Source organism: Caloenas nicobarica, chromosome 7 (assembly GCF_036013445.1).
Source record: "Caloenas nicobarica isolate bCalNic1 chromosome 7, bCalNic1.hap1, whole genome shotgun sequence".
In the NCBI taxonomy this organism is placed as follows: Eukaryota; Metazoa; Chordata; class Aves; order Columbiformes; family Columbidae; genus Caloenas; species Caloenas nicobarica.
In genome coordinates, this window is record NC_088251.1 from 3,763,039 (window position 1) to 3,780,836 (window position 17,798).

The 17,798-nt window shown below is 46.1% G+C and overlaps 1 protein-coding gene across 3 annotated transcripts in view; it reads left to right on the forward strand.

Annotated features, from left to right (window-relative positions):
• The window catches only part of CTBP2 (C-terminal binding protein 2), a 138,946-nt gene that overhangs the window by 80,886 nt on the left and 40,262 nt on the right, over window positions 1–17,798 (forward strand). Inside the window, exon 1 of one of the 3 annotated variants that reach the window (XM_065638709.1) lies at window positions 12,096–13,785. The exons of the other annotated variants lie outside the window; for them this stretch is intronic. Within the exon in view, the coding sequence (XP_065494781.1) occupies window positions 12,096–13,785 (1,690 nt within the window). Of the gene's footprint in view, window positions 1–12,095; window positions 13,786–17,798 lie in introns of those variants that run through there. 3 annotated transcript variants of the gene reach the window in all.

Consider the following 17,798-nt stretch of genomic DNA (forward strand, 5'->3'; position numbering starts at 1 on the left):
GGGCACAGGGGTGGTGCGTGCGAGGCAGGGACCTCTTCCATCCTTCACAGCCACCTTGATTTTAAGTTGTTCTGGCCATCTCAAATTGCGTGATCCTACAGGTACGTGTGTTGTTTCTCCCTGTCCTGTAAGCCTAGCAGTTCCTTCCTGCTCTTTGGGGTCTGTCTTGGCTCTGCTCAGTGCTCCCACCAACCTCCTCCACCTCCCTCTGGGCAGCAAAAAGTGAGTGAAGCTCCAGGCTGAGCAGAACCCGAGGGAATGGCAGGAAGATGTGCCAGGGGAGGTTGGGCATGAGGAAAAGGTTCTTCACCCAGAGGTGCTGGACACTGGAACAGGCTCCCCAGGGAGGTGTCCCGGCCCCAGCCTGACAGTGTTCAAGAAGAGACTGGACAACGTCCTCAGACACACGGTGTGACCTGTGGGGTTGTCCTGTGTAGGGACAGGAGTTGGACTCCATGATCTTGCTAAGATGACAGAATGTAGGCAAGATGTGCAATATTGCTGTTTTTCTGGCTGTTTTTCTAAAGGGGAGGTTCAGCCGCAGAATCCGGCCGCAGACAGTCATGTCCCAGGCTGCGCAGTGCCCTGGTCACAGTGGCTTCTTGCAGTGATTTCAAACCATCAGCAGCAATATCCTTCAGGGCAGAAGCTCACTTGCCTTTCACTTAGGAAACAGCAACAGAGGCTAGGTGTAATTTTTTCTGTGCTACCTATGGTAGAACCAGGTGTTCCGCAGCGCCTTTGAGAAACCACGTGCTCAGAAGGCGGCAGCGCTCCAGCTGCGTGGCATCCCTCATTCCCACAAGGCTCTGGTACTTAAATAGGGCAGTCCCACGCAAGGAAATCACTCGAAGCATCACTTCTGCCCAGCCGGCTGCTTGCTCAGCTGTTCTTTATCCTATGCTTCTGTGAATATGGTTTAAAATATTATTACATAATACCGGGAGTGAGGAGCCCTCCACAGTTGCTGGCAGTGTTTTCAGGAGCAGCCTGGCTGGGAAGCCAGAGGAGAAGCTGCTATGACATTGCGCAAGGTCGCGTTATCTTTTTCTGGTGATGTAGTGGGGACACAGAAGTAGTGGTGGCACATCCAGGATCCGGGATGGCAGCGTCTTGCCTGTGTGTAAAACACGGGTTTCCCAACCCCACTGAATTCCTCTCTGATGACCCCATGTGCTGCCTCTGCTCCATACTATTGCAACTGTGCTACCCTGCTGCCTTCAACATCGCTGCCATGAAATTTTAATACCTGGCTTTATAGGTTAAAGTTTGCACTGACATTTATGAGTCAGTTAAGCTTTCAACACACGCTCTGAAAGTGGCAGCCCTGAGATGAACAAGAAGCAAAGAAAAAAAATAATTGCATGGCCAAGTGAGCCCAGACATTTTCTGATAAGAGTTTTTGCTTCTGGATTTGTCACTATGCAGTAGGAAATCATGTCTTTACATGTCAGTTGGTGCCACCGAATCTGTACTTTGCAAAATAGCAGAATTGTTTGCGGTGCCAAACAAGCCATTCATATTCTTTGTTTTCTTCCAGGTCCTTTGATATGTCTAATGGCCGATAAATGCCAGCACAGTCACATAATACTTTTCAGTGGTTAATGCATGAGTCTCTCGGCTTTTTGACTTATTGACTTATATTCTGAGTGGCACCCTAGTGTCCTCTTTGGATGAGGCTTCTCTGGTGCTACCCTTAATTCATATTTCCTTTCGGAATTCCTCGAGCATTTACATTCCAGTCACTACATTATCTGTGTGTGGCCTTGACCCTCCACATCCCCTCCTTTATCACAAGTGTGATGGGAGCGGCTGAGGGAGCTGGGGGTTCAGCTGGAGAACAGGAGCTGAGGGGAGACCTTCTGATCTCTGACCTGCCTGAAAGGAGCTTGGAGCCGGGGGGGGTCGGGCTCTGCTCCCCAGGAACAAGCGCCAGGACCAGAGGAAACGGCCTCAAGTTGCGCCAGGGGAGGTTTAGATTGGATATTAGGAAAAGATTCTTCCCGGAAAGGGTTGTCGGGCATTGGAACAGGCTGCCCAGGGCAGTGGTGGAGTCACCATCCCTGGAGGGGTTTAAAAGGCGTTTAGACGAGGTTCTTAGGGACATGGTTTAGTGCCAGAGTTAGGTTATGGTTGGACTCGAAGATCCTGAGGGTCTCTTCCAGCTGAATTTATTCTATAATCAGTGGATGTGGGGCACCTTGGTGGATATTGATGGCTCTCAGATAGGTCTGAGTCCTTTAACAATATCATTAGTCTTGAAAATCTTCAATAAACACCTTCTTGTGATACACCAGGTAGCTGGGATGGTGGTTTTCTCTCCATTGTCATGTTTCCCCATTGATTTTGTGGCCACACGAAGGAAAAGGAACAGGAGCGCTTGAGTGACGTACTTACATTTCAGGCTGAAGAGGAAAGTCAAGATGAACTCGGAAACGTCTCTGTTCCTCCAGCAGCCAGTTGGGTTGGTTGCTTGTTATCTGGTTGCTTGCGGTGGCATCTGCTGTTTGCTGGGTTTTGACCAACCTGCGTGAGGCTAGTTCAGTCATTTCAAGGGTGGACAGAAATTCTGAATTCCACGTTTCCACCTGTGATGGAGGTCAATGCAAACCGCATCCAGTAATATTTGAATAACTATACTGTGTAATGCTAGATATTCTGGTAAATACAAACCTGGATCTACAGCAGGGGTGCTTTTTACCTGCTGTTTATTTCAGTTTATCATCCACGAAAGTGGACTTAATATTCACGCTGTCAATTACAGCCTGTGGTGTGCATTCTTATTGTTAAAATCTTGTCATTAAAAAAAAGCAAAACAACTCTCAATAGAATTTCCCCTGAAGAATTGCAATGATTTTGGCTCTTCAGCAGCATTTGAACAGTGTGTCCTTGAGGTCTGGGCTCACACACCATTGACAGGAGAGTATGGAATAATCCTCATTCAACAACTACAGTGCATTTGCGTGAAAAAAAAGAGGAATCTTGCCCATAGAAGAAGATGGGAAAATGTACTTAAAAACTACAAGGCAGGCAAAATGAAAGTTGTACAAGCAACTTGAATTCTGGCGTTCTCTCGTTTTCCAGACCTTAGTGTTTTGTTGACATGGTATTGTGTAGGAAATAATCAGTGATAAGACATTGTGGTACATGTCACGCCAGAAAATGAATTGTTTCAATGCTCAGCATCTCTCTTCGGGACCATTGCATGTTTGAGGGTCTCAGGAGTGACTGGACAACTCCGGGAAGGGGCTACCTCCAATTCTTGCTCCTTTGTATAATGTAACTGTGGCCAAAATGAGCACGTTTGACATTTGGGTGGAGGAATTTTCTTCCATTCTTGCAAATTTGAATGCCAAGTAGCATCTGATAATACTTATTTTTACTGCTTAGAAATAGAATCCTATTATCTCAGGAAATTCTTATCACCACTAGTCATTTGATGAGAAACAATGAGTTAAAGATGATATCAAGTGTGGAAGAAACTGCATGTCCTGAGTAAAAGTGACTTATTTAGAATAAATATAGACCTTTATTTTTTTCCTAGTGGTTTTGAGTTTCTTTGTTCCATGCAGATAAAACACAGTACAAGGATTTCCCCCCCAGAATAAAGCTTTTAATATATTTTTAAGCTTCCACCTCAAAGCACATAAACTATGAGGCTTTTTAAGGAAGGGTTGCTTGCCACATTTTGCCTAGAGAAAAGCAGAATTAGCTTCTCAGATCCTCTGGTGTTGCACCCTGTGCTGGTTTGTGCTGCCTGAAGATCTGTCTGGCTACTCCTGATGTTTTCTTCTTCTGAGAGTCCATATGAAGTTCTTTAGGCTTTATGGAGGTTTCAAAAAATCGTTTCAAATTCACACAAAAGCTGGATTACACCTCATTTTACCAACATGGGCGGTGAAAAGTCTGCCATCCAGCAGTGCTCTTAATTACTCATTTGCTGATAGGGGCATAGCAAGTTTGGGAATTATTTGTCACGAATAGATTTTGTTAAAATGTTAAGATTTTTTAAAAATCAGCCGGAATCCTATGGATGAAGAAAAGTTCAAGCAACATCAGTGGGTTCACAGACATTATTCAAGCTTCTCGACCTTATTCCGTGATTTTCAGCCCTTTTGCTGTGCTGAATCAAGAACTCTCTATATTTGCAAGTGGACATTTTCTGCATTGGGATGGAGGAACTGTGCAGCTCCTATCTACAGCTATGCTGTTGTCTTCAGAGCATGGAGGCAGCTCTTCCAGTTCTGTGTAGAGGGGGTTTTTTTATATACATGTACTTGTGTGCAGTCTGTCATGGGGGGATATGCATGATGAGATGTAGGACTCGAGCCAGCTATGAAACCAGCCTGACAAAATCCCCCAAGCATCCATGAAAGGGTAAGACACATTTAGATAAGGTTACAGACAAGAAATTCATTAATTTGGTATGCAACTCTTTTTTGTAATAGATACGTGACTCAAGCTATTGCGAGAAGGAGAGCTTCCCTTTCCCCAAGATTCGAGTGCTATATGCACAGAAATAGGAAAAAATACTTTTGTGTCTCCTTGTGTTTAAGCCCACGTTTATGGTAACTTAATACGTCTAGCTCTTAATTCTGCCTTGTATTTTTCCATTTTCCCCAGCCCTAAGACAAGGTTCCATGTAACACGCTTTATAACTTCATGTCATTAATTAAGAAACAATTACAGCCGATGACTTCAATACTTAATTTTCATCCTTACCACATTTCCCATTTAAATTAACTGGTTTATGGATTAACATGTTGTCATCGTATCTGGGTTTTTCCTCCTTACTCTAAATCCTCCCCCGCATTTAAAGATTACTCAGAAAAATGATAATATCCCCAGAATATGCAACGAGAAGCCGCATTAAGGGGTTGTCGGAGCAGCGGCCTCGGGCCAACCCTGCCACGTATTCCTGAGCTCCGGAGAAGAAGCAGAAGCCACCTCCAGCATCTGGGGGGTGGAATTCGGCTGCTTTACGTCTTCCAAATATGTGATGTGATGGGAGATGATCAGTCCTTGGGGACAGATGAGAACAGGATGGATTTTCCTTCAGAATACCAGAAAAACCCTTGTATCTAACTCCAAAGTTAGAATCCTTCAAGGAGTGATGACGGTTGGATCTGGACCAGGTTTTTAGGTTTGATTCTGACTCTACTGAATATTTACTAGTAAATATTTTGACAGGAGTTGGACATCTGGCTATACTAAGAGATAGCTGCAGAGAAACAAGTTACACAACTTTTCTATTTTTTCGTATCCATAAACAGATGTAATGGATCCAAGTACCAAAACAGCGAAGGTTTTTGTTATGTCTTTTATATCTGAGAGCTTTCTTCAAAGAGCAAGTTTTCTACAGTTGGTTGTGCATTTGTGTTGCCTTAAAATTGAATGGCATCGATCATTTCTTACGGACACTTTTTATATAGTCCGTTAGCTTAACAGTATTAGTTTGGTTTGTCTTGTTTTAGATTGTCGTCTTAATACTACAAAAAAAAGCAACACTCTCTGCTGCCATCTAGCACCTCAAAACTTACTAATCAGCAACTTCAGTTCACAAAATAGCCTTTAGTTTGAGACTGACACTCATTTTTCGAGAGAAAATAGCATTGCTGCCTGTTAATGGTAACAAGTATTTGACTGAATCAGTAAATGAACCCAAACAAGGGATGCGAGGCTCGTGGCTTCGGTGTGGGGTTGTCCCCATCAGGGACCAGCCGTCCCCTGTGACCGTCCCCATGGGTGGTGAGGGACCACAGTAACATGTACCTGCAGATGTGGTACTTTGATTTGATTATTGCAATACAATATTACAAAACACCAATCTTTCAAAAAACCAATGCATAAATACTTTTTTTTTTTAGCTGAAGCAATATTTCCTCCTGTTTTGTTTTGGTTTCAGTTTTTATCTGCTTTGGGAAATAGATGTTTCAAGCTCTTGGCATCATCAGGGGAAGTAAGGCCGAGAGACACCCCGAGCCCCAGCCTGTTTATCTCCTCAAGACCGTGTTACAATCTAGTAATTAATTATTTTTCATGCAAAGCCCAGACATGCATGGCAGAGTTCAGAATTACAATATATATTCATTTAACAATGGATTTCTCTACTGCTTTCTGGGACAGATATAATTCCCATGCTTTTCATTACATGTGCTATTTAAATCTTGATCCTGAATTCTTATTAAAAATGAGGAGATTTGACCTCAAAGTCTAATACTCAGTTTTGGAGACAAGGTGCTTGATGTGATTTCTAGAGGATTATTTTTGAGAGTATTGGTAGATTAGATCTTTGCAAATAGTTGAGGGATGTACCTAATGAACCTTGTCTACTGCCGTTCAGCATCCAGACTGATTTCTATTTTGTAGTCCTTGCAAGTGTGTAGTTTTGTGGTGTAGGGATACATCTGATATTTTTGTTATCCCTTTGTTGATGCAGGAATGTGACAACGCTGCTTCTGCTCACTTTTATTGGAGCCTCCCCACACTTGAAGGCAAAATATTTTCTGATTAAAGTTTCAGGAGGTTGTAGGGCTCATCCCAATGGCTCAAAGCGTGTTTTACAGCTGGGCTTCTTGGTTTTAACTGCAAGCATATTTTAGATGATTGCCGTAATAGCTTCCTGCGTTTGTTACTTGCAATTTGGTTTTTCATCTTGGATGGAAAATCGCCGGGGATTTGCCATGGGAGCGGGATAACATGAGGTGGTAAGTTACCATGTGCTCATCAGGGTGTTTCTGTATGTACCTTATTCTGCGATAAATACAAGGTAATTGGCGGTAGGGTACCCTTCAGTGAAAAATGGGTGAAATACCTCCATCCAAAGAGTTCCTGGGATGTGGCAATGGCTTAAGTTGTGGCACGGGCTGGCCAGGAGGGTGGGAAGAAGCCCGTCTCCTACACCAAACTCCTGAGCAGAGCGAGGCACAGAAAAGCAGCAGAGAGACAAGCAGGCAGGTCTCCAGTGACCAGGGAAAAAAGTCACGGTAGTTTCATGACGTGAAATGCTTCTCAGCACAACGCCAGCTGGTGTGAGCAGAAGAGGCTTCGCATCCTCCCTCGTCATGTCGACCTGTGGGGTTTTGGGGGGATTCTTGGGCAGTCACTCAGAATGTCACTGCAATACTGTGCTGTCCGTTTTGAGAGTAAATATCTGTTTTATTTGGCGTGGGAGGTGGGCTCTTTTGCTGTGCCCCCACATTTATTTAGGTACAATATTCAGCTTTTATTTTCCATATGCGTTGAGGTACAAATGGATGTAAGCTTTTGGTTTTTGCTTTCAAGCCATCAAAATACAGAGCTACACAAGGCAATGATTGTTTAATAACCGGCTGATCTTAAGAGTGTTTTGTTGTAACGCACCAAGTTGGTATTTGAGTGTGTTTTGTTGAGGTTACAAAGCATCTATGCTTTTGGTTTGGAAATTGGTAAAAGCATGTGGCATGGCTTCAAGTGCTGAGTGCTTTCAGATGCTGTTCTGTTCCTTTGATTATTGAAAATTATTCCGGCACAATCCTGCTAATTTTCTCTTTGTACTCCTCTAATTTCAGGAGACTGTTAGAAAGTCCATCTAGGCAGAGTGCTTATTGCCACTGCGAGAGAGATTTTTGCAGAGCCAAATTTTAGCAAATGCAGTAATTTCCAAGGACTTGGAACATTTTCTTTCTGCTTTTCTTCTCTGCTTTTCTTTTTTTTCTTTTTAATTTGTGTGTGTGCACCACTCACGGTGCCTGCTATTCCTTTTGCCGTAGCATCCATTGTATATACCACAGTGCAGTTTAACACCGACTCATTTCTGTTCCCCTGGCATCCTGAAACTGACGGTAGGAGGACAATGTTCAGAAGAACTTCCTGAGCTTTGGGGGTCATTACTATATCCCTCTTGATATGGAAAGGGAATCTGCGAGGAAAAAAATAAGCAATTTAATCACTGACAGTGGCAGAGCGAAGTATAAAGGCTGGGTGTCCTGGTGCCTGCTCTCTCCATTAACATGAGATGTATTTGTTCTCTAGAGGATTTTTCACTTCAAGGGGTAGGATTCCTTTGCCTGTGAAAGAGAAATAGCCTTTCCAATACTGATGCACCTTGATGGTTCTTGCCAGAAATGACATTTGGCATATTCACTACATTGTTTCAGTTCTACTCTCTCCCAGAAGGAAATAATTTGGGAGGAAACATCAACATATTACTACATTAAAAATATTTTTTTTTCCAATAGAAACAAGATTCATATTTGTAATTGAAAAGTATTTCACAATAATAAAAAGTAAAACTAAAGCCAATCTGTACTATTTTGTTGCACAGAGTAATTTTTCCAGCAACTTGCTTTCAAAATTTGTAACGAAGAGTTTTACATCAGTGTGAATGAAATTTCACATCCAGCCTCTCCTGAGTCAGGGCTACAGACACCAAAAAATGTTGTTTACACAGTTGTGTTGCAGATTTAGCATCCTGACTTCTTAGCGTAGGTTTTATTTGTAAAACAGACTCTCCTCACGGGAAGAACACGGTACTTTCTAGCACTGTCTAAGGTACTTGTTTCATATCCACTGTGAGTTGTTTCCAGAACCAGATTTCACACCATCCATTTTTAAAAGTGGTGTTTAAACGATGGGCCCACCTTTCTTCTACTCTGTTGTTCCATTTTTTCAGAGCAGGCTTATTCTGTAGCCATTGTATCATAGCAAAATTTACCATGTATTAGATCAACACTAAGCTGAAACTCAGGGTATTAACTCAAAACTGTGCATTTTTCACGTGATCTGAAATACCAGAGCATTTAATCTCTTGATCAGCTTTTTTTTTTTTCCTTTTGTATGTGTTTTTTTACCTCCAAATACCTCTAGAATTAAAAGATAAAGGGACAAAGAAATTTCCGCCTGTCCTGCAGTCCTTGATCTCCCCCTCACGTTGGGAATTCTGGCACCTCCTGCTCTCAGTTATGAGCTCAGTTATGTCGGGTTGTGCCCCGGTGCCTCCACGTCCTCCCTTGGCCATCGCTGCCTGCGTCTGAGTTCCGAAATAGCTACGGAGTTACGGGAATTTGCACAGGTGCTGCTTTTATGAGTGCCAAAAAAAAAAAAAAAAAGCAAAAATAAGAGACCCTTACTGTCCATCCATGAATATTTCATGCGGGTCATTTCTTACTGATTGATTGATTGATTGATTCGCTGGGTGTAACATTTCCTTTGCTGCCGAGGTGGCACGGGAGCCTGCCCGGCTCCACGGCTCCTGGGCACATCTTCCCCGCTGGCCGTGGGGTTGGTGGTGGCTCTTGCTCCTCCAGAGAGGACATCTGCCCCTCGGCTGCAGGGTGCAGGTCCTACAGCCCCTGGTCCTGCACGTGTTCACCTCTGCTTGGCTTGGAGCACAGGAATAGTTAATTTGTTCCATTGAGATCAGCGCGTATGGGATGAATCATCCATATGCACGAGTGTTCCCAGCGGTAGGTTTGAAGGTCAAGTTTCCTTGAAGCGGGTGTGAGAAGTGCACGTCCTTCTGCCCCTGGGCTGCAGGGTTGGCCGGGCTGGTGCGGCGGCACGGGGGTGGTTTGGGGTGCCCAGGCGTGCGGCTGCTCCCACACAAGGGCTGGAGGGAGCTGGAGATGGGTCCTCTGGTCCTGCTGTCACCCGTGGGTGACAGGGCACGGCCACCAGTCTGTTGGGTTGGGCGACGTCTCTTTTGTGTGTCCGTCATACAACTCAAGGACTTCTTTAGGGTTTGTTTGTTTTTTCGGAGGTACTAAATGCTCAAAGCTCCCCTCTGACTTCCCTCGCAGATCAACATTTTTGAAATTTAATTTCCCTGTGGCGTGTTTTTTCCCATTGTCAACCAGGGCTTGCCATGGGGGCCGTGTTCATTAGTGATTTCTTTGAAGACAATGGTGGAAGATGCCCTTGATCTGCAGACCAGGATTTCATTATATTTTCATATACATTTTTGGTAGCTTTCTTCTGCCGCTTCAGAACAAACAAATGGCACAGATCTCACTGTATCCAGTTGGGAATACATTTTATTCTTTAGCAAAATGTTGTTGTAATAAAATGTTTTTGTTTGTTAAAATGTTCTCTGCTTTATTTATAAGCCACAAATGCGCCTTCTCATTTTGACTCTCACAAAAGAAGAAATTTTCCAATGTGCCTTAAGTTGGTTAGCTAATTCAATATGATGCCAATCAGATATTCTCTGAGAATTGCATAAATAATCTTTTGGGGCCCATGTTTTGCGTGTCTGTATAATATCCCACATCATCTTAAAGACTGTGGTTCTTGGGGATGGAACTGGAGAAGAGAATGTTTGAAGAGGATTTATAATATTTACTGCAATAAAGAAATTTAGGGATTACTGAAAGATCCTGTCAGTATTTGGGTCAGAAATACAGCCCAGAGGTATTAGTATGATAGGCAAGTATAAGCATTAGACTGTATTAGTGGTTTAGCTATCATAATAGCACAATGGTCTGTCATGTGATGGCGAGTGCACTAAACATTTATTGTGGATTAGCCAGAAAAAATGCGCAAGCTGTCTTGCAAACACACACGGGAAGGTGCCTGTTACTGCTTTTGTTGGGTCCCTCCTGGAAGGGGCACGTTGGCGGAGAAGAAATTTGTGATCGCAGAAAAGAAAGGCAAAATCATTTCCTTCCCAATTTTTTAATTAAGAAAGGAAAATGTTGCTTCACTAGCAGTGGTTAGAAAATAAGTAACGGCTGACCTATTCTTCTTTGTAAAGGAATATTTGAGCATGAGCAGCGCGTGATAATTTAGATACATGTTTTGGGGAGCCACTTTGATATCTCCTCTGAAAACTGTGACTCTATATGGAAATTTTTATTACATTCCCAAATAACGATTTTCTCTTGTATGATTCCATCTAAATCCTTCTGCCTACTCCAAGTGTGAATAAAAAAGCTTAATCCATATGAATATTGAAATACAGCTAGATACAAATTGAGTTTTGTCTGATATTTCTGAGTGTTTTCCCGTCTCATAAACACAGAGTTTTTCCAAAGGAAGCTGGAGATAATAGGCAAAAGTCTACTATTCCTTTTTGCTTTATAAGACCAGGCTTTAGATCCTTTGATCCTCCCCTCCTTTTCCATGACCTCTGCTAGGGTCTTAAAATTATACATTCCAGGTTACACCTCCACAATTTTCTGTCCTGGGATGATGAAAGGATTTGCGTATTATGGTAATAATGTAAAAAATCCTTTTGGAGCCTAGTTAGTAATTTGAAACTACAACAAAAAATGTAATTTCCAAAGCAAATTACAATATTCATAAAGTGCTAAACAGATACCTAACTAATTTCTAATTGCGCTTGTATTCTTCAGTATCTTGCACTGCCCTTTTTTGAGGCCTGCCTGCTTGCTCCCATTTAATTTGTCCTTTGCTGTGTGCAGTGGATTAGCATTTCATCAGGGTGGATTAAGATTGAGCTGACACTGAAGCTTTCTTTTTTATTTTTACATGCGCGCGTGTGGGGACGAGCGGCTACGTGCACGTTCCGTTATCTGGCTGCTGATTCCTGGTGGGCGCTGGTGTGGACAGGAGCCCTGAGCTAACGAGGAAGGAGAAAGCTGAAACGGATGAAACTTGTGTTAAAAAAACCAACATGCACAAAACAAAAAAAAGTCAGTCCCTGGGGAGAAATTGCATTGAGGTTGCTGGCTGGGTCGGCGCGGGAGATTTCATCGGGCTAAAATGATGTCACATGGAGCGAGGGCTTTAGTGGTTTTATTTAGCTCCTAATCCCCACACACGGCTCGGCCAGTTGTCCATGTGCGCGCCGTCCCCGGCGGCGGAGGATAAAGCATCTGGGCCGAGCGCGGCCGCACCGCGCGGGAAGGGTCTGTCCCTCCCCGACCTGCAGCCAGAGCGGGCGGCAGCCACCGCCCCACGCTTCGCCTGCTAAGGTTTCAAAGGATTAATAATTCAGGCAACGCTTTGAAAGGTAAAACCGCCGGTCGGTGGTTTCTGAAGTCCCAGGAGGGCTCAGGCAGAGCACGGTCTGGTTTGGATGCGCGCCGGTGAAGCGCTGACAAGGAAGGTGCCTCTTCTTCTCCGTTTCGGCGAGAGCAAGCGGCCTCGTGGCGATGCCCATCCCCAGCAAACACCCCAACATCGGCCGCTCGCAGAGCTGGGACGCTGCCGGCTGGTACGAAGGCAACTGGGAGAGTGAGAACACCTTCGAGTACCAAAGGCCACCGGGCCGGAGGAGCTCCCTGACCTACGGCGGCGAGGGCGGATGGTATGAGCCGCCGCGAGCGAACGATATCATCTTGCAGGGCGGCGCGGAGCTGAAGCAGGAGGCGTACCCGTACCAGGATGCCGCCTTCGCCCCCGGGTCCCTCCGGAAAGGCTCCGTCCCTGACTTCGCCTACTGCGACCGGCAGGCAGCCATGGCGGGCCGGGGCTCGCTGCCACCCCAGGATTACTACAGCGACCCATCCCTGTCAGCTCGGTCACCCAAGGACCCCCGCAGCTACCGCGACCACGTGGTGAACCGGCCACTGGCCGGCTACGGGGCACCGGGCAGCCGGCTGTCCTGGGACCAGGTCCCGGGGCGCCCGCCCGCCCCACCGGAGGCTGTCCGCCTCTACAGGGACCCCAAGATGGCCCTGGACGGGCAGCGGATGCGTAGCAGAGATGTCTCCCCGGCACGGTATGGCGCAGAGCCCCCCGGCCCACGGTACGCGGCGGAGCCGCCCACCTTCCCCGGCAGACAGGCCTATGGCGACGGGGCGGAGCGGCCTCCAGAGCCGGCGGGGGGCAGGCAAGCCGTCCCCACCTGCCTGGTGGTGGACCCCACCAGCGGCACTGGTGCCGGCTACGGGCCAGGCCGGGAGGGCGCCGGTGCCAAGGGCCCCTACGACAGCTACGAGGTGGCGGTGGCGACCCCTTCCCACCCGCTGGTGGCCCCTGCCTTCCCCGGGCCCGAGGGGAAGAGGAGCTTCGACCCCGAGTTCGTGGCGCTGCTGCGTGCCGAGGGCATCTCGGAGAGCACCTTCGCCGCCCTGCTGCAGCAGGGCTTCGACTCCCCGAACCTGCTGGCCATGATGGAGGAGAACGACATCAAGTCAGTGGCTCCGAACCTGGGGCAGGCCCGCGTGCTCTCCCGCATCGCCCACAACTACAAGGCAGAGATGCAGCTGCAGAGGCAGGAGCGGAGGAGCGGGGCGCTGCGCCCCAGGACCCGCTCCAACAGCTTCAGCCACCGCAGCGAGCTGCCGAGCGACTACGGAGCGCCCTTCGGCTCGGTGCCCGCCACGGACGGCCCCGCCGCCCCGCAGCCTCCTCTGCAGCCCGTCTCCCCGAGAGGGGGAGAGATGCACCGCCGGCCATCCAGTGCCCCAACCCAACACCTGCTGGAGACCACCACCTACCCTGCCTCCATGGGGGCTCCTCAGGGGCCGCACTTTCTCCCCAGTTCTGGATACAACACCCCCCTGCCTTGCAACACGCACCCGCGTCCAGCCTCCGCCTACTCTGCTCCAGCCGGCATGCCTATGACCGCAACCAACCCGCACCCCAGCCCCAAAACGGCCTACCCCACCACCTACACCGTCCCCATGGAGCTGATGAAGAGGGAGCGGACCACGGCAGCGTCGCCAGCGCCCAGCCCGCACGGCAGCCCGCAGCTCCTCCGCCGGCCGGGAGCGCCGGGAAACGGCGGCTTGGCACCCACCGGACCCGCTTTCCCTGCCCAGCCCTCCCCGTACCCAAAGCTCAGCAGGCGCACCGGGCCCCCCGTCATCGTCTCCACCATGGCATCGCCTGAACCAAGTAAATTCCGAAGGGGCTTAGCCCATACGGTAGTTTAGAACCACTCTGTTGTTACTTACTTAACCCTCCAGAAAACACAGTCAGATATATTGGGGTTTCATGCCTAAATATTAGACACTTTCCTATTTAGAAAAGGAGGGAAATGGGATTTCTTCACAGGGCTGTGCTGGCTATGCGGAGCTAAAGATGCTGGTTCTCTCTCTGTGCTTAAAATCCAAATGTTTTATTTGTTTAGCCAACTTCAGTTAAGAGCGAGTGGTATCTCAGATAGTGCTTCCAGGGTTAATCTTGCCGTTCCTGTTGTTTGTAGAGAACGGGCGATTAGATACTGTGCTGGCTGAGCAATTAGGACTACAGGGTTTGCTGCAGATTGACTTTTTACCGCTGTTATCAGGCACAAATGTGTTCCTCCGAGGAAACAGTTAGCATTGTTTTGACTCAATTCATCAGAGAGCTGATGGTGTTATTCGAGGATCGACTTACCTTTGGCCATTACCTTAGTCTTTTCTTTTTATTATTAATTTGCTGTTTTATCAGGCATACAAAATAAACCCCTTGATTTCCTTCTAGAGATGCCTGTAAGTGAAGCGATATAGCCGTTAAAGTAATAGGTCTGTGCTTAAAACTAAAAGCCTGTCATTAGGCAGCAGAACAATAAAAATGAATGGTGGCCCCTGCTCTTCCTCCCCCTGCTCCAAGTGCTCAGGCCCTTGGCTGCTGGGATGTGAAGGTGGATGAGCCGACCAGGTTCCTCTCCCCTGCTTTGGAGATGTACATTGATGATAACACTCAGCCTGACGAAAACTAGCCCCCGAAACCACACCAGCAAAGTGTGAGGAAATTTGGCAAATCCATTCCTTTGTGGCTCCACTTTTTTTGAAAAACGGGGAAAGAAATCCCTTGAAATGTTCTTCCCGGTGGTGACTCTGTGAGCGGGGAATTTTATCCCTGTGCAGTTCAGCTGAACTCCCATGCAAACAAGTCTCGAACAATGTGCTGTACCCGCGTACACGCACAAAGCTTTAATAAAAGGATACCATTTATAGGCACAGAGACGGTGCCAAACTGGTGATGCCATTCCACAGGAATCTAAATAAAGAATGATTTTGTGAGTGGAAATGATAAAGTTGTCAAAATGCAGACACTTGGCGCACCCCTTTCCCTGGCTCACCATAATTACACAGCTAGGAAGTAGATGCTGTTTCTTTTGTGCTTATGCATCCTTTATTTAGCTGTATGATGTATTGATTTCTAAAAAATGCTTAAATATCAAGTGACACGTTCTTGTTGACATGGATCAGGCGCAAAAGCAGCACATCCAGGCAGTAGTTTTAAATAAACGGTTTCCCAAAGCCTTAAAAAAAAAGTGATGAATTGGCATCATGCGGGGAGCGCAAATATGTTCATTTATTTGCGTTACGTCTGATTGAGCCGGTCGGTGCCATGAAAGCCCCGGTGCGAGGGACCGCTGGAGTACGAGCATTGGAACGCTCACCTCCGCCATGAGAAACGCACCCTTCGTTCCGTGTGTCTTGTGTAAAACTGCAAACCCTATTCTCTAAAAAATCTAGATATTATCCTTTCCCTTTAGAAGAATTACCGGTGCACAACAAGAGGAAGCCAGCAGTATTTCTGTGCTGCTGAGCTCTTTCTTGCTACTCGACCCTTTTATTTTTTTTTGCCTTCGACCAACTCATTTGCATGAGGATGACATTTGTTGCTCCAGTAATTTCATCTGATAATGGCCAGCTTGCAAAGCGGATCTGAAAACATATTCCTTAATTATGTGTTGCTAAGCAACGAGAGGGTTTGGCCATAATCACAGAAAGATTATCTTCTCATTGAAGTCCCTGAAAGGTTTAGCTGAAGTAGGACCTGTTAAATTGCCTTCATTTTTATTTATTTCCCCTTTTTATTTTCCAAATAGCCTGAGAGGTCTTCTTCCTGTTAAACTATATTTTAAAAGTAGAAGCCAAGGTAAGACACATGGCAAATGGAAGGATAGGGATTAAAAATGGAAGGTGTGGTGGTTTGTAGATGTTTGGGCTGTGTTGAGGAATTACTCTTTAAGGAACAACATTGCTAAGGAGTGTTCACACTTACACATGAGGTGATAAGCGAATGTTACAAATATGTTAAGATGTTTTTAAAACATTGAGCGGGTGACAGAAACTTGACTAAATCCAGGAAAATCGTATTTACCAGCAGGAAGAGACAGGATGTGTTTTTAGGAACGACGAGCCTTCTCCTGGCTGTAGCTGTGGGTACTTGAATTGCAAGGTGAAAGCAAGTTCAGTATTAAACTCTGCCTCTAAACGGCTGGAAATATTTTCTGTCGGTATAGCTTTATGTCTTCTCGGTCAGTGGAGGGTTATAAAATGTATATTATAGTCCAGTGATGTTTTGAAGCCTGTTATATCTATAGGGGTTTAAAATAGATCATTTTGGTTATTTTTGAAGTCTTGCTGGACTATGTGTTGTAGTCTTTCTACAGTGAGTTGTTTCTAGATACCTGATTTATGATTTTATGCTGAGCTTTGGCAGTCTGCACGGATTCTGCACAGCTCCTGTTTACTTTGGAGTCTGGGCAGAGGGCTCACAGGAGGAAGATGTCTCCTGCCCGGTGTTTCTGATGGTAGAAAGCATCTTGTGCAGGGATGTAGGCACGTACCGCGTGCTTATGGGTATGGATCGATAAGGGAAAATTGGCAACGAGGTTTATTACTGCATCTTCTTCGCATTTCATAACATAATTATGAAGAAGTTAGATAAATTGCCCATCCCAGGAACATCGCAACTATGGCTCTGGCAAAGCTGCCGCGCTCTGCGTCATCAAGACCTTGTGCGTGAAGCTGTCAGGACCGGCTTCCCCAAGGAGAAATGTCCTCGGAGACGGCCAGTCCCGCAGCGTTGTCATCCGTGGTGTCACAGGTAGTGAACGCACCAAGTCGTTTCAGCGGCAAACTGGAAAAATAAACCCTGCGAAGTCTGAGCAACAAAACTGCGTCGCTGGGGGTCTGCTGGCAGAGCCCACGTGTGGGCAACCTGCTGCTGAAGGGGGCGGAGATGCCAGGAAATAAATAGTGCGGGTCAGCAAAGCCGGTAAAGGTAAACCACGTCTAACTGTCACTGGTGAGATTACTGGAGCTCCACCTCCAAAATGTGCCGTCTTCAAATTATTACGTTTGCAGGTATTTTTAATAGATTACTCAATTTGTATTTCTTTTAATCCAGTTTTTCAGCCTTAAAGCAGCTGGCTGATAAGAAGTCTTGTATTTTTGCAGCCAGCCTAGTCTTGTTCCAAACGAGGAGTTGGTCCACATTTCTGTTTCCGATGTTGGGTTTTGGGAACTCCAGTAAGGAACAGTGATTCATTGCCAATATGTGTCTTGGATGGTTGTTCAAACTCTAGTTTACATATGATGGTAGGACAACAAATGATCGCGGAGAGGGAGATGTGTCCCACAGGGGTGAAGAACAGGGCCATGCTGTACGAGTCAGGTATGTGTCATGAGGAAGGAGGAGCACAATTACTTGGTTAAAGACCTGTCCAGAGTTCCTTGGTCTCTCCAGCATGAAGGGGACTCATCTTTTATCAGCTTAAAGCCCAGCTAGAAATATCTTTTACTGTGATCAGCTCAGCTCTGCTTATACTGTTTAATGCTTGATTGCGATTCTTTTTACTGATATTTTCTACCCTGTGATAGATAAAAATTGTGTTAACCACACACCAGTTCCAGGCTGAAACTCTTCATGTGGGCAACCCCAAAGAGGACAGGGCATAGTCAGGAGCAAGAGCCTTGATGGTTGTTCAAGGATGGTTAAAAGAGCCCATTGAGGTTGGTTAAAAGAGCAACATTTGCCCATTCTGTTAAGAGAATTGCACCGAAATTTTCATAGCTTTTTACGGGCAGGGAGAGTTTAGCAGTGATATTTCACACACAATATAAATTTCATTTCATACACAATATAAATAAATTTTGGATGTTGATTTATTCTTTGCCCAATGTACC